Source organism: Pituophis catenifer, unplaced genomic scaffold (genome assembly GCF_029215685.1).
Source record: "Pituophis catenifer annectens isolate HBS135680 unplaced genomic scaffold, rPitCat1.0.hap2 SCAF_3, whole genome shotgun sequence".
Lineage (NCBI taxonomy): Eukaryota > Metazoa > Chordata > Lepidosauria > Squamata > Colubridae > Pituophis > Pituophis catenifer.
This window is the reverse complement of record NW_027256883.1, coordinates 172,465,108-172,489,397: the sequence shown is the minus strand read 5'-3', so window position 1 is coordinate 172,489,397 and position 24,290 is coordinate 172,465,108. Positions and strand designations below refer to the sequence as shown.

At 36.1% G+C, this 24,290-nt stretch overlaps 1 protein-coding gene across 1 annotated transcript; it reads left to right on the top strand.

The window, feature by feature from the left end:
- Nucleotides 1-3,019: 3,019 nt before the first annotated feature.
- PIGR (polymeric immunoglobulin receptor) lies at nt 3,020-18,762 on the top strand. Its single transcript, XM_070939799.1, has 10 exons — nt 3,020-3,077; nt 4,711-5,049; nt 8,673-9,002; nt 9,116-9,439; nt 13,460-13,774; nt 15,699-15,828; nt 16,557-16,675; nt 17,461-17,595; nt 17,754-17,812; nt 18,667-18,762. The coding sequence occupies exons 1-10, from the start codon at nt 3,020-3,022 to the stop codon at nt 18,760-18,762; spliced, it is 1,905 nt and encodes a 634-aa protein (XP_070795900.1).
- The last annotated feature ends 5,528 nt before the right edge of the window (nt 18,763-24,290 follow it).

The window sequence follows — 24,290 nt, the reverse complement described above, 5'->3', positions numbered from 1 at the left end:
AGGAAAGCTTTTGTAAGAAGACCACAAATGAGGTTTGATGAAACAAGATCTTCTCATAAACATACAAGGGAAACTGTAAGTGCTCCTGTCACAGTCAGTTAGGAACAAGCAACTGTTAGGAAGAAAAAAATCTGCAAAAAGGTAGGTCTCCAACATCCAGACCCAGCAAGCATGCTAGAAATATCTATTCCAAATGTAATATTTCAGAATCAGTCAAATTTTTGAAAAGTTTCATTTCTTATTAAGGAAACTTAATAGAAGTTGCATAAATGATACTGATCCAATGATGGTAAATACCAAAAGGGAGACCATGAGAATCAGAGGGGCAAGAGTATAATGCATATGAAAAAGTTTAAAATTCTAGATAGTGTAATCCTCCAATTAAAGAGTCACATGATCTTTGATATTAGGATAAATTTTCATATTGGAAATGCATATAATTGGAATGATATTCCTAGACAACTTTCAGTATAGGCAAACAGGAGTGTCTCTGAGATTAACCAGTGAAGCATAGCCATATGCAGTTCTACAAAATTGCTCTTTCTTTCTTTCTTTCTTTCTTTCTTTCTTTCTTTCTTTCTTTCTTTCTTTCTTTCTTTCTTTCTTTCTTTCTTTCTTTCTTTCTTCCTTCCTTCCTTCCTTCCTTCCTTCCTTCCTTCCTTCCTTCCTTCTTTCCTTCCTTCCTTTTTTCTTTCTTCTTCATTCATTCTCTCTTTTCAGACTATAAGAATCTATGCTACACATCTCACTAAAATCAGAAAAAACTTCCCCTACATTGAAGTTAAAGTTATAGTTTAACTTTAGACTCTTTTTAGACTCTCTGAAAAAGAAAGTGGTTTTGATTCCTAATGGGATAATTCTCCTGCACCTGCCTCTGTAGTTTGAAGGTTGTAAGGCTGACAAAGCTAATAACATATTCCCTTAGCCAACCAAATGAGAATAGTGCAAAGGGTAAAGGGTATTTACATTTATTTTTTCTTGTCCTATATTGCAATAAATTGATTAGATTATCCCAGGAAGGAAGGAAGGAAGGAAGGAAAAAGTTACATGTAGATTGTACATGAAGACAACTATGCCCTCTTGTGGCTATAGAAAAAATAGCTGTATGCAACGAAATTTCATTTCAATGTATGCCAGTTAGTGTACATTCAAAGTGACAATGAAGTTTATTCTATCCATCTATATAAATTAAATAATTAATTAACAACATAACTCCAAGTTAATTAAATTTCAAACCCGAGGACTAAGATGTGTTGGATATGTTCACTGCCTGGAGTTATTTGTAAAAATAAAAAATAAAAGTGCATAGTCCAATTAGTATAAGATATGATTTAGGCTATATGCTTGGGTCATGTCTTCTACAACATGATCATGAAAATGGACTACTGCAACATGTAAATGATATGCTTATGTTATGTGAATCCTGATACTCATCATTGCCAAATGCAATATGGTTTTAATGCTTTATTGTTGTATGGAGCTATTTAAACAAAGTCAATTTGTTGGCTGCATGATTGAAGGCCCGACTATTTTTTATATGTCTGTTGTAGTAGTTATAATAAATTTCTTTCACATAATGTGAAAGCCTGGTGGCTCAGTGGACTAAGTGCTGTTAAAGTAGCACTTAAATTGCCAGCTGCCTGCAATTACTGCAAGTTCAAATCTCACCAGGCTCAAGGTTGACTCAGCCTTCCATTCTTCGAGGTAGGTAAAATGAGGACCCGGATTGTGGGGGCAATAAGCTGACTTTGTATAAAAAAGAACACCGCTTAGGGGGGCCCGAAAGCCCTACTAAGCAGGTATATACAAAAGTATGAAAGCTATTGCTTAATGCATTGTAAACCGTCCTGAGTCTCCAGAGAAGGGCGGCATATAAATCTAACTAATAAATAATAAATAAATAAATAAAATGTTTATCTGGTAAGGTGACTCTTCTAGGTACAAATACTTTCCCATCAGTTTTCTTTTTCCTAAGAACTGTGAAATTTATTTGTTTATTTAAAACAATTATAGTCCCTTATCTTATTATCAAATTCTGGGTGGCTGCCAATCAACTAAATTGACTCCCATTTTATCCAGAAAGGTACACCTTGGATATTTATTTGCTGCTGATGATTAAAGGTGCCTTTTATTTGCACAGTGACAAAGTTCAAAAGTCATAATTGCTCTTTGATCAATGCAAAGTTAAGTTGTATAGTTGCTTTCTTTTTTAATCCCTATGACAATATTATTAGCACATAATACACATTACTTTGGAAGCAAGGATTTGTGCTTATATTGTGCATAGGTTTGTCTATATGTTTATGTAGATAATGATTGATAGCAGCACAGTATTTTCATATTCTGAGAGACATCTCATTAATTTCACAGGGCTTCTCTTTCAAGTAAGAGAGTGCAGGACTGAAGTCCTATGACACAAAATTAATAAACTGGGAAATACTGATAATCTTGAAATGCAACCACATCGAGGCTGAAATCTGAGTAGTAATGGAAGATAAAATGGCGTCTCCCTTTAAGCCTACCTGGTATTGCTTGTATCTTGAAGGAAGCTCCAGTGTATACAGTCTTCATATTAGTGATGTAGATTCTCATGATGCTTAATACTCATGTTTCTTTTGAGTTATTTACTTGATTGAATCTATACATACATCTTACATTATGCTTACAAGACTATTTAATTTCTTTTAAAATTTTTATTTTTATAACCAAAATTATAACTGGATTTTGGTTATAATCGGGACAATTATAATTGCTAGATATTTGAAATTAAATGTTGACTTAAATGTTACCTTATCAAAGAGATTTCTGGAAGAATTGAAGACTTTAATTTCCTAAAACTTCCTTTCCATTTGTATAGCACATTGGGGGGGGGGGATTTTTTTTCTTTCTTTACTATTGATTTTTGTATTGTTTTTTTTTCTGTTATTCTTTAACAATAAAAATACAATAAAAAAATTTTTAAAAAAATTTTTTTTTATTTTTTTTCAAGGAACTTTGGGTTTCAGGATTATCTTTTGAAATGGCTCTCCTGTTCTTTGTCTTGGTCTTAACTTTTATCCAGGCTGAATTTGAAAGCGGTGAGTATTTAAATAAGCATCAGAAAAATTAACTATGTTAAACAAAATGTTGGTGTAGTTTGTCCCCTTAGCACACATTTGTTGGCTTTCAACCCACAGACACCTGTGACAGAGCAAATACCCAAGTAACAATCAAGACAGATTTACTACATATATATTTCATATATCATAATGAATTAAAACAAATTTAATTAAATCAAATAAATATGTTAGTCATAGTCTAGAAGAATTTAAAACATTTGAGTTTAAATAGTTCAGCTTTGGTTTTTTTCATGTACATATATTTATTTTAAAATTTTACTACAATAGTAAAATCTAATGCAAACTAAACTTAAAGGGAAAAAACAATAGAAAGGAGTAAAAAGTGCAAGAAAAAAGAAAAAAGTAAGAATATAATAAAGAGAAAAATATATAAAGAATTAATGTTCAGCCTTCATTACAAATATAAACAAATTTAGTGATTCTTCATCCCCACCTCAAGGTTATAAGCATTTATCTCTTCATCTCAAATCCTATCATCTATAATACTGATTATGTTTAATACATCTTATAAAAAACAAAATAAAATCTATTGCCCATAGGAAGCTATCTTATCTCTTAATTCCAAAGTCTTCATCTTGCATTTCACTTTTATCTATATTTCTTATTTTCATTATGCCTTCTAAAAACCAAAATTAAGCACATCACTGCATAAGTTAAGCGAATTGTGCAATTTAATGGATTGTGGTAATGACCTTGGGGAAATAAAGGAAAAGATGCTACCCAGGAAATCAGACAAGAGAAGCAGGAGCCCCAAGTAGCTTAAGAATCTAAGAAAAAATCTTAGAAAGGACCCACCCTCAAGGATCTTGTAGAAAAGGTGGTGGTGGGAAGTTTGGAACGCTTAATCAGATTCTGTTAAAGCAGCCTTACAATAAAGTAGATTTAGGTCATATAGTTGTGTTTCTTGTCTGGTTTACCTTGGAGGGCTGACATGTCCTTTTTAAACAAATCTGGCTTCCCCAAGAGACTTTGCTTGTTGGAAGCTGGCTGACAAATCACAATCATGTGACCACAAGACACAGCAACTGTTGTAAATGTGAGCCAGTTGCCAAGCACCCAAATCACAATCATCTGACTGCAGAGGTGGTGTGAGAGTCATAACTTCAAGCAGTGGGTTGGACTAGAAGTCCTCTGAGGTCCCTTCCCTCCCTATGATTCTATGTTCTATATTCTAAGGATAGGTCATAAGACACTTTTTCCAAGGCCGCATTAAATCAACAGAAGTAAATAAGTAAGTAAGCAGGTAGGCAGGCAGGCAGGCAGGCAGGCAGGCAAGCAAGCCTAACTGTACACGGCCCCATAATGCTGAAAGCTTCAGTTGTCTTAGAAAATTGGGAAATTTCCAGAGGGAAAAAAAGGCTCCAATATTCCTATTATGCTGAATTTCTTGATAATAATAGGTTAGAAAATTTGGCTTTAGTTGCTTTATTCAGAAAACTGAAATAATAATAAGAAATTGCTTGAAATTCCACTTGAATGTCAGTGATGAAAATAAGGCTTATTTTTTTCTTTGTCAGAAAAACACATTTGTGTTGAGTATTATATAAGTATGCATATACTTACATGTTCTCATATAATTTCCTTTACTCAGTTTCAGCCTCAAATGTCCTCTTTGGGCCAAAGCAAATAACTGGATTGGTGGAAGGTTCTGTGAGTATCAAATGCTTCTATCCTCCCACGAGTGTGAACATTCATTCCAGGAAGTACTGGTGCAAGGAATCAACAAGACACTGTTACACCTTTATTTCATCTAATGGTTTTGTTCTCAAAGATTACAAAGACAGAGCCTCCATAACTGACTTTCCAGAGAATGGCATGTTCACCATAAAAATATCAGACCTGAGAATCAAAGACGTGGGTCTATACAGATGTGGCATTGGTTTAAATGACTATGGATTGTCCTTTAAAGTCAAGCTGGAAGTTACTCAAGGTACTGTTTTCTAATCCTCTAGACCAGTGAGGGTGAACCTTTTCGGCATCGAGTGCCGAAAAGGGAGCACTTTGCGCACGGTCATCAGGGCTGTGACCAGGAAGAGGAGCTGCCCAAGGGGCATGTATGCACCGGATAAGGCCGGATATTTCCAGTTTCTGCCATGCATATACACACATCGATCAGCTGGCCAGCGTGCATGCTCAGACCAGAAAATGGAAAACCAACTCTTTTGGTTTCTGGCACTGCTGCACACACAAAGGCCAGCTGATCGGCATCTGCGCATGAGGAAAGGGTGATGCTGTGTGTGCCATCGCACCAGTGGTGGGTTGCTCCCGGTTTGCATCAGTTCCCGCGAGTCGGTAGGTGACGATATGATGTCACCGAACCGGTTCTTCCCCCCACCCCTCCAACCCCCCCACATTATTCTTACCCTTTATTTAGCCCCACCCCCAATCTATTGCTGCCTCCTGAGTCCCAGCTGATGGTTAGAGGGAAAAAAACTGTTTAAACTCCTGTCGCGGGGCTTCAAAGGGCCGCCCTACAGCTGATCAGTGTTAAAAGAAAACAAATGAGTAGCTTTGCTAGGGGAAAAACGAAACTGAAAGTAAAGCAGGCTTTGCTGCAACGTGACAAAATGAGGCAGGGAGATATTTCTTTTTCTTTTTGCTCACCAAAAAAGGTAGGCGCAAACAATGGGAAATTTAGGGCAAAAGTGGAGAGTTCAAGATTTTTAAACACAAAAGAAAAAAGCTCTATTTAACTAGGGAATTGTAATAATTGAGATACTATTAACTGTATATTGTGTTGAAAGCAGAAATGGTTAAGTTGTGGTTTGGAGGAATATATGGGAGAAATTATTTGGTTTATTATTATTGGTAAATATAATTAATTGATTTGTAAGAAATTGAATTGCATGGAAATAATTGGAATATTCATGTTCATATTGATTAATATACAAAAAAGATAGTTATATAACTAATTGATTTATATTAAAATGTTGAATTTGTATTAAACAACTGTAATATTACATAATTAACCAATGTGAGGATGGATATAAAAATAGATGACAATGGGAAGGGGTATAATATAGAATAGAAGGGAAAAATTGAATTTGATTAAGATTAGAGATGAGGATGAAGGGTAATATTGGTTTTTTAAAAAACTGGATGAGGAATAAATATGGCAAAAAGGAAATATAGAAATTGTAAATTTAATTGAAATGACTAAACACTGTTTAAATTTGTGAACCGGCCAAATACACTGTTCAAAGAAAATACATTGTATGTTTGTATGTGTGTTTCTAATTATTGCTATTTATTCATAATTGTTCTCTTTTATTCTTTAAAGTTTATCTTAATATCTTTATATTTGTTTGGGGTTGCCTTTCTTCCCTTTCATCTTTTTTATTGTACAGAAATCTTTCTCCTCAAACCTACCACCTCTCTTTTCTTTCCTTCTTACTTTCTCTTCCCCCCTTCTTCTTCTCCTCCCTACTTCATCTTCCTTTCTCCTTCTCCTCCTCTCTTCCTCCCTCTCTTACCCTCATTCCTACTCTAATTTCCCTTCCCTTCCTTCCTCCTTTCTCTTCCTTCCCTCTCTTCTCCTTCCTTCATTCCTCTCTATTGCTGTATCCTTTTGTGCATATGGACTACTCAGAGGGCTGAAAAAATTATTTTTGATTGATCCTCGCACTTTGGACCAGTCCTCGAACTTACGACTGTCCTCACATTTTACATTTTTTGCCCTATCTTGTCACCATGGTGAAGAGAAGCAGTTGTGAAATGAGTGACATGGTTGTTAAGAATGCTGCACGGGCATAAATGTGAGGATGGTCATAAGTGTGAGGACCAGTCAAAAGTGCGAGAACCTGACAGAAATGACTTTTTTTAGCCCTCTGAGTAGTCCCTATACACATAGCCATGGCCACCCGGTCACATGACCAGCTAGCCACGCCCACCCAGTCACATGACCTCCAAGCCACACCCACAAAGTAAGCCACGCCCACAGAACCGGTAGTAAAAAATTTTAGAACCCACCCCTGCATATCGCCCTAGACTTTCTTAGATAATACATTAAGATTGCTAAATGTGGACCTTCCCTAGGAGAAGTGTATTAGGTTTACTTAACCCATCTCTAAGAGAAATATATGAGATTTGTATAAATGAAAGGACCTTTTCTGTGGTATCATCCCTATTTAATTTTCCAAAGCATTTTAAATAATTGTATTTTTATCAAGTTCACTGTTATATTGCTCAGTTTTTTTGCAGTTATTTAATATTTCAAGAATTGTATTATAGATTGTAAGATAGATAGATAGATAGATAGATAGATAGATAGATAGATAGATAGATAGATAGAAATAATTGTTTAGGCACCTAAACAACAGTCACTGTTAAATGGAGCCCAGAATGGTTCTGTGACTGTTGAATGTCACTATAATCCAAAAGAGAACGATACATTGAAATACTGGTGCAAATGGAAACAACATGAATGTACTGAATTAATAAACAGTGATGGCTTTATGCTGGATTCCTATGAGGGAAGACTTGTGATATATATCCACATTTTTAAATAAATGCACAGCTTAAAATTTCTTAAAATAAACACACTTTGTGAAGATAATTTATCAGTATTATGTTTCCCCCTTTAATGAAAATGTACAGATTTATAGCTTAATTCTAAGAAGACATTATCTGAAAGAGCTGCCTGACAAAATTGGTGTATGGGGAAAGGATTGTAGCTCAGTATAAACTTTAGTGGGTAGGGAGTAAAATTGGCTTCAGGTTTTCTCTTCTTTGCTGTATTTTGGTATGTCAAAAAGTAGACATTGAAATTTGAAATGGCTTTCAGTGATTTGTTTACATACCACAATTCGGCATTAGGGGGAAAAAATACAAAATGTTAATATAGTCCGAGATATCATGTTAATATATTATATCCAAGAGTGTATTTTATTTATTATTGTGGTATAAAATAGCATAATGACATTATAGGACATGGGATCTGAAATCAGCACAGAGCACCAAACCAGGATTATGAACTGCATGCATACATTTGTTCCTTCATATGCTCATTTACATGCATACCATACCATACCATATCTATATATTCATTGTACTAATAAAAACATCATTCTTGTTCTTTCTCTCCCACCCCTAACAATTAGTCATATTGTGCTTTCATCACTAACAATGAGAATCCATGAGGAACTAGATTGTTTTGTTTTGTGTCATTAATTGCAACAGGAAAACAACAGTCCATGCTGATCAGCTGGCCAGAGAGAAAAGTGGGCAAACACTTTGCTTTGGGAACAGCACTTTTCGGACCAAGATCCAGAAGCAGCTCCCTCATGCTAAGAAAATGAGCTCAATTTGTAGGGTGGCAAGCTAGGCACAGTTTATCAGGGTAATCAGAATTTTGATCAGGCTTATGGTTTATCAGGCTACTTTTGATACTACTTATCTGTTATAGTTGTAGCTGTAGATAAAACACTAACATAAAATAAATAACTATTAGTCAAAATGCTAATATACATCACACCATTGTGTGATATTACAAGAAGACAGCATAAGGGAAGGCAGAATAAATGCATCTAATGACTTGTCATTACTTTAATGCAGACCCAGTACTACCCGAGGAAGCGCAACTTTATTATGCTGAGCAGCAAAAAACAGTGACTATGACCTGTGACTTTGGTATTCAGTATGCAAGTTCCCGGAAGTACCTGTGCAAGATGACAAAGACCAGCTGTTACAATGTGATTGATACATATGGAAATGTAGAACCATCCTACTTAGGGAGAACTCTGTTGACCAATCTTGGTACACCTGGATCTTTCAGTGTCATTATGAGCCAGTTAAAGAAAGAAGATTCAGGTTTATATCTTTGTGGAGCTGGGAATTATGGAGCAGATGGAGAATCCAAAAAGCTAGATCTACATGTCTATGAAGGTAAGTGAAAGAGCTCTTGGATTCCAAATCTGTCTCTACAAATACATAACTAATTGAGAAAACAATTATAAGAACATGTTTAAATAATTTTATGCTTATATTTCTATCTGTAGATGGATTGGCACCTCAGCAACAGTCAGTGTTAAATGGAGTCCAGGGTGGTTCTGTGACTGTTGAATGTCATTATAATCCAAAAGAGAATGATACATTGAAATACTGGTGCAAGTGGAAACAACGTGGATGTACTGACTTAATAAGCAGTGATGGCTTTGTGCTGGATTCCTATGAGGGAAGACTTGTGATGCATGATGATCCAGAAAATGGCACATTCACTATCATACTGAATCAACTGCAAAACGATGACATAGGCTATTACTGGTGTATGACTAATGGAAAAACGGAAAGGAAGTCCTCAGTAGAGGTGAAGATTGTAGAAGGTACTGCTTGGTGTAATGTAATTTAGGAATGTCTTTTGCCTATTTCCTGAGTTGCTGAGTTTGCAAAAATGAACCTAGGCCGTCTCAACCATTCTCTTGTTTTTAAATAAGATATATTTACAGAGAAATGTTATTCCACATGATTAATATAAGGCCATCTGCTCAGGCAGCTAATTAAAGAAAAACCCCAGCAAATTAAAACTGATTGCACCAAAGACAGTTAACACATTCGGAAAATTAAAATGGGCTCTCAGAAGAGCATGTCCTTAAGACCTTTTGAAAGGCAGGCTAGCTTGGGCTATCTGAATCTTTGGCAGGGTGATGTTCCAAATCCAGATGGAAAGTCAAAATAAAGAGAATAGAATAGAATAGAATAATGGAAATAATACGTAAGCGGAAAGTAGGAAGATGAGTAAGAAGGGGAAATAACTCTTGTCCCCCTTGCTGCTATCCAAGCAAAAAATTCTACTAGATAGCCTGTCAATGGGTATCATTTCCCACTGTTCATAATTTTTATTCATGATTTTTATTCATTTCAAACTTAGCATTTCAAGATTTGTATAATAAATTAAAAATAAATTAACACACATATATATATGTTATATATATATTCTTACTTCTTCGTAGGGTTTATGTGTGTTTTTCCTCTAGCCAGGTTTTCCCTACGTAACCAAGGTTTTTCTGCAGCCCCAGCTCAGTAGAATCACATCCACTCGATTCTGGGCTTTTTTCTTTTCTAGCAGCCAGCAAGCTCTTCCTGCTAGGTGGGAGACCTATATAGTTCTATAGAGCTGGAAATAGATCTGTATAGGTCTCCCACCTAGCAGGAAGAGCTTGCTGGCTGCTAGAAAAGAAAAAAGCCCAGAATCAGGCTTATGCAAGGGGTTTTCTGCAGCAACTGCCGTTACTATTTCAAATCTGGTGCTGGTAGTCTGCTTTGCTGGGATGGCCCCACCTCTTCGTTCTGATTGGTTGGGAGTCCCAGTCTGTGTCTATTGTTTTGGAGATTAATTTGATTCCTGAAATTGATTTTAAAGGAACTAAATTAATCTCCAAGACTGAACACCTCAACAAGAGAATAATTATGGAAGCCATTGAACTAGAAAAACACCCCCATAACATGAAAAAACGTGACCATACCTCCCGCTTACCAGACATCTGGAAACTAGCCCTCGTCAACAAACGAGTCCCAGCACCCACAGACAGAAAAATCTATACCCCAGAAGCCAGACACACACACCCCGAGACCTCCAGCCAAATCACATTCCAGCCAGCCACAAAGATGAAGCCCTGCCACCTGGTGGAGAAAAACCGACCATACACCCAAAGCCAAGCCAATAGACACAGACTGGGACTCTCAACCAATCAGAACAAAGAGGTGGGGCCATCCCAGCAAAGCAGACTACCAGCACCAGATTTGAAATAGTAATGGAAGTTGCTGCAGAAGACCCCTTGCATAAGCCTGATGATGGCAGATGAGATTCTGCCGAAACGTTGCCAAAGTGCTCTCAATCTTACACGGGAGAAGACCCGAATACACCAAGACTTGCATATATATATGCAAGTTTTGGTGTATTCGGATCTTTTCCCATGTAAGATTGAAAAAAGAAAAGACCCGAATACACCAAAACTTGCATACCTCTACCCGTGAAAATCTGCTGTCAGGTGCGTATGCGTGTGCCAGGAAGATGATCTTCCAGTTTCCGGCATGCGCATGCCAGAAATCAGAAGATGAGGGGGCCAGCGTGCATGCGCACTCTCTGGGCATGCGAGCAGCCACCCGGTGCTCTTCCAGTTTCATGTGCTCCCACGTGCCTGAAAACCAGCTGGCTGGCACGCCGGAACCCGGAAGAGCAACAAGTGACAGCTTGCATGCCCAGAGAGATGGCTCTGCCTGCCACTTCCGGCACACGTGCCATAGATTTGTCATCACAAATAGATACATTATTTATATCTAGCTTGCAGCAGAGGTGGGTTTCAGCAGGTTCTGATCAGTTCTGGAGAACCTGTGGCAGAAATTTTGAGTAGTTCGGAGAACCAGTAAATACCACCTCTGACTGGCTCCGCCCCCATCTATTCTCTGCCTCCCGAGTACCAGCTGATTGGGAGGAAATGGGGATTTTGCAGTAACCTTCCCCTGAAGTGGGGAGGGAATGGAGATTTTACAGTATCCTTCCCCTGCCATGCCCACCAAGCCACGCCCACCAAGCCATGACATGCCCACCAAGCCACGCACACAGAACTGGTAGTAAAAAAATTTGAATCCCACGACTGGCTTGCCGCACTCTTAAATCCTGTTGTTGTTTTTTTGGTAGGAGAGGTAGATAGAAACAGAAATTTAATTTGCTGTTGAAATACTGGGTACTGAAAGACTCTTTATATCTATATCGTCATTTGTCCACCAAGTACCTTTCAGTATTGGGATTGGGATTGGGAATACAAATTATAGAATTCCCAGACTTTAGCATTATAGATGTTTATAAATATGTGTCTAAGTTACTACATTAGTATGAAGAAGGGTAGACAGAGTCTTACCTAGTGCACCTCAGCGCCAGGCCAATAATTTTCAACTTTAAATTTCTACATATTTGCTCAGGATGCATCCATAACCCAAATCTTTTTCCCCATTTATTTTTATTTTTTTAAAAATCAAGAAAAAAGTATAAATAGAGCCGTGCTGCCCTGCCCCAGAAAGTGACTTCCCACCCTCACCACGGCAACTATAAACAACTCCACAATCTCTTCACTTCTATTTAGCTGACAAATGTAAAACTTTTCATCTCATAACCCATAACTTAACAATAAGCAAATGAAATAAATAATGTTATTCTTCAATCCAATTACCAGCAAAAGATCCAAACAAAGCTCTAAGATTTTACTACAGTAAAAGTATATATTTTAAGTATATATAATACTTCACAATACACATCTCAACTCTTAAGCATAAAAAATCCTATTTAAAAAGCATAAAGTGGTCCCAATATCCTAATATAAAGTCTAAAAAACTATTCCAATTTTACATGACAAAGAAAGATCATTTCTCCAAAAAGTAAGCTCCAATATACAACTTTCCAAATACCAACTTATTCTGTTCAAATATATATTTCATGTGTCTACTCTAACCTATGAGCACAGCCACATTTCAGAAATGTGCAGCTTTTTCTTTTACTTCATATTATCTTTTATTGTTCTTTGCAAAAATCTTAATAAAATTACAAAAACAAGTACATAAAGGAAAAAGGGAAAAAGACTTCTACATCATGTCAAATGTAAGCAAATCCACATTTTCTAATTAAGGTATCAGTAAGTCCAAAAGGAACCACGCAAAGTAACAACATATTCCATTTTATCCCTGACAAAATTAACTGATTTAATAGTCCTTCTTCCTTCTATAAAGTCTTTTTAATCCATTCAGATGATTTTTGATTTTATTACAAATTTCTTACCATTTTAAACAGTCTCATTGTAAATGCAGCAAACAGAAAATATTCCAGTTGTTTTCTAGGATTACCATTTTTATTTTCTTTTTTATTTTTAAAACTTTATTCAGTTTTCTCTTTATATCTGGCGACAAATTTTTATTCTGACTATCATTTCTATTTTTCTCAAGTAACATCTTTGTTTGGGGAAAAAAACTTTTTCAAGAAGACAATTAACTAGCTAATGGAGATTTAAATCAAGATTTCACAACACTTTAACTTCTATATCACAATGTGTGAAACTTACCATATATGTGGTTGTCCACATTAATAATTAAGGTTTTCATATGAAAGATTCATGGGAACTATCTTTGCTAAATTAGTTAATTGCCTAATTCAAGTGTGACAGTTACCCATCTGATTATGTGCCAAGGAAAGGCCGGCTAGATTTCTGCTTGCATTATAGCTGTGTAGATTTAGTGGGGAAGGAAGCTGCATTATGTAGACCAGATAGTCAATCATTTTAGTGATGCTAAAAATCAAGCACTCTGTTTTCAAGTGTTTGGGGGGGGATATTACACTTTTTTTTCTCCTGACACAGGACAACCTACATTACTAACAAAGAAAGAAGTTCGTGCTGTTGCTGGCTCCTCTCTGACTATATCATGCTCTTATCCATGCAAATATTTTACATATCAGAAATATTGGTGCAAATGGAAGAACACTGAATGTAAACCTCTCATTTCATCTGAACAAAATCAGACCGGCTTGGTAGTTAACTGTGACAAAGATAGTGGAATTTTATCTTTGAACTTTGACCAGGTGACACCCGTAGACCAAGGATGGTATTGGTGTGGTGTCAAACATGGGCAGCAATATGGAGAAACAGCTGCATTGCATCTGCAAGTACAAGGAGGTGAGTCTAATCAATAGGGAACCAAATTAGATTATACCCATTCCAATTTTCAGCTGCACCTAGTCCAAGTCTTGTCAAAGTCTTAGAAGTTATTTCTTGGCCACCAACATAGAACTGTTCCTTTTTTCAGGATGATTTTCTCAACTTTCCAACCTAGCTGTAGCCCTGGTATTTCATGGTGGTGTCCATCTAAGTATTAACCGAGGTCAAGTCTACTTAATTTTTTAAGATTGACCAAAGTTGTCTGGTGCTGCCACCTACCTGGGCTGGTTTAAAATAGATTATGTTCTGTCCCCCGTCCTCACACAGACAAATGCAATATCAAACACGCCTGCCAATAATTTATTGTATAAACAGACCAGAATTCCTGGCAGATGAGAGTTCTGGCAGCTAACTGTAAAATGCCTGCCAAGTCCTGCCAAAAAGCAGGAGAGGCCTTATCAGCAGTCTGTTTCCAGAGCGACAAATTATCCACAAGAGTTTAGTCCAAAATATATCTGAGCCGAAGTTCAGGATTCACAATGTGACTCTTTAGAGTTTAAACTTTTGTCCGTCACAAAGTCTGCCGAGCAATCAGGCCCCCTTTTATCCCTTATGGGGCATGGCTCAGTGACTCGGCTCAATCCCTGGCCCTCCCACACCTCTTCCTTTGCTGCGCACACTTCTCCCTCTGATGCTGCCTGGGATCAAGCCAGGATTCATCAGTATCACTCTCTATCAATGGGTGCTCCGAAATGCCTTCCTCCTGGCCTTCGGATGGAACCAGAGGCATTGCTAGAGAGGAGGGTCCTGGAGAGGGAGGCCTTGTCAGTTCCTCCCCCTCACCTTCTGAGTCCTCTTCCTCCATGAGGACAGGCTCGGGAGTCGGAGTCACAACAGATTATCTGCTAAATCTTAGTCATGTTATGACGCTACAATACCTGATGATTCCCCAGGCAATTATCGAATTAGCTAAAGTTTTACAAACTTATAACTACAATTAGTGTCTGAACTTGACTTTCTGTGTGGCTATAAGAAAAATACTGGATATTTCAAGTATAGTTATGTTTTTACATCAAAAATTCCTTGTTTGTCTTATACTGAAATATCGGGAGCTACTGTATTATAGAAAATGATTTATCAAGAGCTAGATAGGTTTGTATGTGTCAGCAAAAGCCATTAGATCAGTGAGGTGGATCCCTAAAGTAGTGGAACAAGGGTTGGATCTAGTCCATGACAGTAACAGTAGCAGAGTTGGAAGGGACCTTGGAGGTCATCTAGTCCAACCCCCTGCTCACAGAGGAGACCTATACTAGGGATTCGAACTGCCGAACTGCCGACCTTTCTGATCGATAAGATCAGTGTCTTAACCACTGAGCCACCATCAGCTTCTTACTTCTGCCTGCATGTAAAATATTAACACATCATTTGATATAAGATTTCTCAGTTTGCCATTCATTCAGATGCATATAATGAAATGGTCTCTCACCCATGAAAATGTATACTATGTGTTACCTTAGTCTTTAAGTAGACACACTATTTTAGTCAAATGAAATCAACTTAGTGTCTAACATACTATGCTTAGGCTCTTCTTACAAAAGGTTTGAGTTCCTGAACGTTTACTAGAAATTACTTTCCATATTGCAGGACAAGACAGTTTTTCTTATGGGTCCTTTAGTAAAGTAAGTAGGATGCATTAGTTTTTGCAAGAAGTATATCCAAAGAAAAAGAAATGCAAATAGGAAATCGGGATTAAAAAACAAACCCAGAATATTTCATCATTGATTGAATTTGTATACTTGTCTATGGTATAATTGTCTTCATTTGCTGACTTAAAGAATGTAACTTAAGTATGATCTCACTGATTTTTTTGCTGATGTTTTTTCCTTGCCTTTTATGTTCCCATTTGCCTCTGGGTTACCAACTCCCCAAATACTCCTAATAGTACTTCTAAATGTTGAAGGAGCATCCAGAATCAATGAAGAGATTGCCATTCCTGGAATAAATCCTGTTAATAGGAACTCTCCTATAGACAAAGCCAATCAGGCAGCTGAAAGTGAAACTTCAGCAGGCAGGTAAGCGACTTTGAAAATAATTAATAATGATTTATGAATGCATGCAAATAGAAAATCAAAAGTATTTAAGGGGAACAGCATCCCCATATAATTATTGGCTTAAATAATATTAACCAATAGCAAAATTAATTTGCAATTCTGGAGAGCCAAAGATGATGTAAGGAGTGGCAGGTTGGTTTAAGTACTGGGTTATTGCAATTGCACAGAAACACAGCTCAGGAATTCATCTCATTTCTAGAAGACAAATATAACTAGTTTCAGGCAATCTCAGTCTTAATCAGATTTTTAAAATCAATCCAAGTTTGTATCATGCTGGTTAAGCACTACGTTGCTCAACAGGATATTCTCCAGGCAGGTGGCCATATACACCCAGAATTCCCTAGTATACTTGACTGCTACTGAGAATAATGAAAAATAATGATCATAGCCTTCCCCAGGTCTATACAGTATGTTCTTTCATTCTGTACATCAGTGTGGCCATTTGTGGATATTGTAGGCTTTTTTTTTCTGCAGAGAAAACAACAACTAATCAGAAATTAAAAGCTAATGTTTCCCATCTCTTCCTTATAGCCAAGATGGAAATATTAAAATAAGAGAGCCTTGATGGAATGAAGTTCATTCCTATAGCATTACGTTCTGGAACTTCTTCACTGTCTTTCTGAAAAATATTATTAAGACTGTACTAATAATACTGTATATTTCCTATGCCAATTCTGCTTCTTTTCCAGCCATGATGAAAATAAGACCTCTGTTGTTCTTCTTGCCACTTTGATCCCCTTTGGAATTGTGTTTCTGCTTCTCGTCACTGCTTTTACCATAAAGAAGTTCAGATTATTTAGGAATTCTGGTGAGACTATACTAAATATAACCTCCTTGGAAACCATTTTAATTTTTACACCGATCGCTTTAGCATATTTCTGAGCATCAAATAGAACAGAGAATGCTTTTACATATAGAAATAAAATTACAAGATAAAAATTAGAAATGTTACAGTCTGGATTATAAATGTACTATGGCTTTCATTCTTTTATTCCAGAAATTGTGAGTGGGTAGGAAGAGAGAACAGAAAAAATGAAGTACCTGTTTTGCAGAAACATTTACAATTCTGACTAGTCAAAAGTCAGTTAAAAGACTGTTTCAATGCAGATAGGTTTAAAATCCCTCAACCCAACAGTGATAATATAGAAAAAAGTCTGTGGCAAAACAACTGGTCTCTTCCAAAACATGGGGGATGAGATGATTCTTTTATTTGTTCTGTTCCATCGCTCTCTCTCTCCCTCCCTCCCTCCCTCCCTCCTATTAAACCTGTGTTAGGGCTGTCATGGTTTATAGGTTTCTTCAGTGCAATATTAGGGGAATGAAGAGTTAGATTTAGTCCTAAAACCTTCTCTAACACACCTGTGGATTATGGCCCTATAATTAATGAAACAATGCAAGTAGCATGTTGTGAGCTTTTACGACCCAAACTGGATCTCTGGTAGCTCCTTCAAATAGTACTTCTGCTGTACACAATAAGATTTCAGCAATAAGTCCACAGTCTATATCAGCTTTTCTCTCCTAGAATTAATACAACATGCATACAGAATCTAAGGTGGAACAAATTGTAGTGAAATGTTCTTTTTCTTTTTATAGATCTTGTATCAGTTGGAAGCTACAGGACAAATATCAGCATGACAGAGTTTGAGAATGTGAGACAGTACGGGGCAAAGGACAATGCACACATGGGAGAGTTTCATGAGACCCAAATGGGAAAGAAGGATGGTAATGGTATTCAAAATGAATTCTAATTATAGCTTGATGCTTATCAGCCAAATGCAATTGTCACTTCTTCAGCCATGAACTTACATTATTTTGCCAATTCTAGAATTAATGGATACACGAAGTTCTCTTTTTTCACATTCAATCTTATCTTGTATTCTTTTCAGAGTATTCAAGTACTTCTGGCAGTCCTAAGGAGGATGGAAAATCAAAGAAACCGAAGAGGGTAAGGGCAAATTATATTATTTTGAGAGGATTACAATGGATTAGTATTTATTTGTACGTTTATTTATTTGCTTTTAGAGGTTAAGATACTATGCAGGGACTTTATTAATATCTTTCATATCTTAGTCTCTTTTAGTAATACTTTGTCAAGCACAAACTTTGTCATGATTGTCCCTAACTGCTGTACTTTGGAATAAAGTTGGCTATCTTTCACCTCAGTTTCGACTATGTCTTTCATAGTACTAGTCTATCACATCATAGTGATAATTTTGGAAGTTGGATTTATTTATACATTTATTAATCAAATTTACATAGCTATCCATCTCACCAGAAGGGACTCTGAGCAATGTACAAAAATCAATGGATGTTGGACCATTTAAAAAAAGATTGTCATGTTACTTTCTTTTCATATGTACATTTTACATTATAATTTTAAATTAACATCTTATTTTATTTGATATTCTAAAACCTTCTCCCAAACCTTTTGTAGGGAAAGTAAAAATGAATAAATGATGTGACAAATGTGTAAAATACTGTTTTTCATTAGTTCAATAATCGGTTAAATAAACCAATGATCTCATGCAGTCTAGATTCCTAATATTGTAGGAATTAATTGCATATGGAATGAAGTATGATGAATATTAGCATGAAATTATAGCATTAAAGTTTATGCTGTAATACATTTATTAGTATTTAAGACAGCCATACTGTCTGGAAGATTTGTGGAGCTGAGATTACATACCTGGAGAATATCTAGTTTGGGGATGACTATTTTAAAATGCAGATGACAAATTTGTCTCGGCACGTTATCCTCAGGCTTCGTTAAAATAATGCTGGGATTTCTATTCATTTTAGGGCTCTAAAGAGGAAGCTGAAATGGCTTACACAACATTCCTGCTTCAGTCAGAAAACATTTCTTCTAAAGTATCCTCAGACCAATCAGCTGAATAATCTCATTTGGGACAGCTCTGAAGATCAGTGAAAACTAATTATGCTTGAATGATTGAAGACAGATCATGACTGGAATCAACAAACACATTCTTATACTCATTTTGATAATTTATCACATAATTTCAGTGTCATCATAATTTATCCAATTACACATTTCTGAGTTTGATATATTGGTTTAAGAATTAAACAGCTTTAAGCTTCCTAATCTTATTAACATAACCGACTGTGTTTTGAAATGATATTCAGAAATTTTGCATATGTGATTTAGTTGTCTTCCTATAAAAGGCAGAAATTCTACAGATCCTAATGGCGATGTGTATTCATAAAATACTGGGTTACTCAATAAGTAGACATGAAAAGATTCCCCACCACCACCACCATTAGACTAACCCAGAGGGATGCGATGGCTCAGTGGCTAAGATGCTGAGCATGTTGATCGAAAGGTTGGCAGTTCAGTGGTTCAAATCCCTAGTGCCGTGTAACGGGGTGAGCTCCATTACTTGTCCCATCTTCTGCCAACCTAGCAGTTCAAAAGCATGTAAACAATCCAAGTAGAAAAATAGGGACCACCTTTGGTGGGAAGGTAACAGCGTTCCGTGCGCCTTTGGTGTTTAGTCATGCCAGCTACATGACCACAGAGACATCTTCGGACAGTGCTGGCTCTTTGGCTTTGTAACAGAGATGAGCACTGCCCACTAGAGTCAGGAACAACTAACACATATATGAGAGGGGAACCTTTACCTTTACCTTTAAAATAACTCAAGATTAAGCATACTGTATTTACTCTGGAGAGCTCAGGGAGCATGTATCAGATTATCTTTTTTTTTAATTTTAATCTTGTTCTGATGTCTTTAGGATGAACAATAATGGCTAGTCATCTAAGTATATTTCAGGACTGGACATGGTTTTTCATCACCTGACCCTAGCTCTCGTGCACCCTGTACCTTAATCTGGGAGAAGGGAAGACAGTGAAAGCAATGGCTCTGGGCTTCACATAAGGAGGGAGGCCCATCTAAACCATTGATCTTTTGATTCAAGGCAGTAAAATTGATCAATTAAAGTTTAATCCCAAATTAGTTACACATTTTGGGTTTTACAATATATTTTTCTTTTTTAAAAAATCATTGATAGCAGCAATCACAACTACAATTACACCTATAATATAATGAGAATATGGTTGTACAGGGGTCTCCAATGGATGCCCTCTCCTCGGGTCTTTTACAATTTTACAAAGACTCAGGCTACAATACACTTAGAAACTCCATTGATACCAAATTTAGAACGCTTTAAATGTAAATATATTGAAGAATGGGACAACCTCAAAAAAATAACCCTCTGAACAGCAGGCAGAATTAAATCTCTTACTTTAAACTAAATCCCAAGAATTGAATAAATTAAACTCACTGCTACATCTGAAAAACAGAAAAAGTCCAAGGACAAAAATGCAATAAGAATAAATTTAAAAATATTTTTGCTTTGTGTGTTTTATTGTGCAAATTAACAGTCTGAGTATTTCCATGATAACTGTAGGATGTCAGCTGTATAGTCTGCAGACCCTCCACTGTTTTGCAACCAGCCCCATCAACCAAGTGGCTTAATAAATTATTAACTGGGTGTACTAAAACATTCTGCATTCACTACAATGAATTTGATTAAAACCATAATCATCCTCATAGATATTTTAAAGTCAAAACTGAAGGCAAAAGCATTTGATACTGATTAGGATACCTGAGTACTAAATGATCCTCTGCTGAATTTAGCTATTGATGTGCTTTTGAAAAATATTTTTTTAAAAAACAATTAACCATCTTTTGTACTACTAATGATTTTATCTGATCGTTATGGAATCAATGATTTGAAGACACATGTAATGTTTATTATGTTATGTTTTCATGAATAAATATTTGAATATTTGATTAAATATTTGAGTGTGTTGAGTTTATCTTTATTACTGGCTTTGAAGCATAATTTCAAATAATTTCATGTTTCTCAGGAAGAGAAAGAGGGAAGAATATAGCAGGTTATAGGATTTTAAAGCACGTGGATACCATTTGTTTTCTTTAGTTTGTAGAGTCATCGTAATTAATTGTCCTCAAATTTTGTTATCATTACTAACCACAGTAAGCCAATATAGTTCAGATTTTGGAGATACATTATATATAATCACTGCTAGTTCGGTTTCTTTCTCCTGAACAACATTGAAACAACCTTGAATAAAAAAATGTAATGTATTTCTTGTACAATTTTAAAGAGATACGTTTTGTCATCATTAATTTTATAACTTTTATTAGGTTATAAACTTAATTAAAATAATAAAATCTAATAAAAACTAAAGGAAAGAAGAATGGAAAAAAGAGTGAAAGATGCAAAAGAGAAGAAAAAAGAATGTAGAAAATAGAAAAAACAAAGAAAAGAATATAGTGAACAAAGAGAAAAGAAATAAAAACCTTCAAGATAAGTATAAACATGTTTGCCTCCCTCTAGTTACATCTTCATTCATATCCCACCTCTTATCTATAGGCAAATCCATAAAAAATAATCTTTTTAGTTTCAGTGTCAGCTGAATGTTCATTAAGGGTTACCAGAAATAATAACACATTTTAACCTTGATCAAATAAACTAATTATATATTCCTTCCTTCCTAACAGTTTTAATGGCTAGTTCATTCAAATAATGTTGCTGGAATTTGATATCAATTTTTCCTAGTTCCTTCTCACAAGATTCTTCAAAGCTTTATCAAGCATCTTTTGTAAATCTAGCATAAAAGAATTATCCAGGTCACTCTCTTGGTTTCTTATTTGGATTTGGATTTTTAAAACCTCAACTGGTTTCTCTTGTAATCTAGTGCAGGGATTTCGCATGGTGTCATCACATGACATATCACAACTTTTTTTCCCTTCACTAAAGTGGGGGTGGCTGTGGCTAGTGCATGATGCATCCGGGCTGCGGGCTGCGAGTTTGACACTCCTAGTCTAGTGTGACAACCTTTTCCATGCCATTTTCATGTCATTTTTAGATCTATTTTCCATGACATCCCTGCCATATCAAATGGAATTTGTTCTTCATCTGCCATTTTTTTCCAAAGCATAATTTGGACACAGTCTATTCATAGAAGCAAATATATCTATTGAAACTGTTGATATTAACTTCTAATTTCATTTTTCCAAAGTGTCCTTCAATATTTTCAATGTTAAAATGTTTTATACATCAAGTTAAGTAATGGTTAATCAGTCTTATGTATGTTTTTCCTTTAACTAACGTCTTTAGTTCCCTCTAGTGTCCAGTTTTCAAAACTGCTTAACTTTATTTTGTCTTGCAAAAGTCCAGCCAAATCTATCTCCTATCGGAAGGATTCTTTATAATTAATTCCAAAATCTTATTACAAATTCATCTGGAGACTTAATAATTTATAACTTTCTATTATCATAGTTTTATTTAGCTTTTTGCTAGTTACTTCAAACTTTTTGCATTCTTAAGCTTATGAATGTTAATGTTTTTTTCATGAAGGATTGAAGGAAAACTCACCCAGTGTCTTCAGACTAAAGGCCTCCAATAGGTTAATAGAAGTTAACAAACAATTTACAAATATGCTTAGGAAAAGAAGTTTGCAAACTTAGTATCCTTTAAAAAGCATTGACTGTGGTTCTGAGCAAGATGACTCTCAATGCCCAAAGCCACCAGGGACACCTGGCTTGTGATGACCTCATAAGAAACAACTATTTGGAGTGCATGTTGGTGATCTCCCATCTTTTCTTTTTAAGAGATATTCCAAAGAGCTCCCCATCTTTTCTTTTTAAGAGATATTCCAAAGAGCTGGTTTATTCATCAGCTATTTCTTCTTCACTGCAGTCATCAATTCTACTTTTCACAAAGCTATCTTTAGTTTGTCATTTCTTCCTTTCGAAGTCCTTGAATTCATCATTCTAGATCTGTGTTGGCAAACCTATGGAACATGTGCCAGAAGTGGCACACAGAACCATCCATGTGCGACACGCAACCTCGCTGGCTCCTCTTCCACGTTCCTGTGCACACACGTGCACTGGTCAGCTGGCCTTCATGCATGCAACAGCGCTGAAACCCAGAAGAGCAGTGTTCCATCGCACATGCGTGCAATGGCACCCGAACTTCTGGGTTTACATTGTGCGCATATGCGATGGCCAGCTGTTCATTGGGCGCACCTCTGTGACAGAAACTGGAAGTTCGGGTGCCAGCATGCACATGCACGATGGAATGCTGCTCTTCCGGGTTTCAGCCCTCCCGTGTACGCGAAGGCCAACGAGGCCATGCGGTCCAGGCGGAATGGTTTTGCGTGCCATTTCCAGCACGCAGGTTGGCATGCGGTGACATAAAAGGTTAGCCTTCACTGTTCTAGATGATCATTTCAACTCTGCAATTTACTGATTGAGGGGGATTTGAAGTTATACAATTGGATTGATTTTTAGTTACTGACTTTGGTAAGTGCTAAAATGGCAATAAAGGGAAACAACCTTTGTGTCACGGGGATGTAAGAAGATACAATCTGGAATATAGAATGTACTATATTCTGTAAACCCGACAGTATATTTATGCTATTTTTTAAAAAAATTGTGAGTCACCTTTCAAAACCAGATTTTCCTGTGGCAATTTGCAACATAATTAACTATACTGTTCATAGTTTTAGCTGTTTTATTAGATTGTACACAAATCAAAACTTGTTAAATCTGTCGAAATCTCTTTCCTTCTATAAGGTTTGTTTACAAAAGAGCTAAAATCAAGTTATATAATTGGATCTATAAACTGAAAATAGAAGTGGAAATAATAGGTCATCCAGATAAACTGGTTCATAGATTTATAGGCTTGAAAGAGATTTTGAAGATCTTCTAGTCCAGCTTCCTGTCCAAGACAGAAATTTGCATACCATCCCAGACAATTTTGTTTGTAAAACTATGACACAGACATGACTCCAGAATGCACCTGTTCCTCTGCTTAATAGCACATGCAGTCAAGAAGGTCCTTATTTAATATTTGGATCTCCTTTTTGTAAAGTTTCCAACCATTTGTTCTTATGCTACCCTTGGGTGCTATGGAGAATAAATCCATATTCTCTTCAAATGTTAGAAGGCTAGAATAAATAGAAAAAGAATATTTTAAGAAGTGACTCCTGATCTTCCTTGCAATAAATACAGGCAAATTAATACTTTTCCACATTTTATGCACTTAGACATAATTTACTTCTTCCCATAACACTGAATTTGTCCAATCATAAACCCAAAAATTGTTGTCATTTCTGCGTATCGGCAAAATCCATAAAGGTTTCCATAATTATAAAGATAGTTTTTTATTTTAACCCTGATTTAGATAAATGATAGAGAGAAAGAGACAGACAGACAGAGACAGAGAGAGTGAGGGAGGGAAATCAGGGTTAAAATAAAAACTATTTTTATAATAGTATTTATACATACATTTTATAATAATGTGTGTACGTATATATATTTCTTTATATATAGATTTTATAAATGTTTATATTCCTTCTTCTAACTATCTTTATC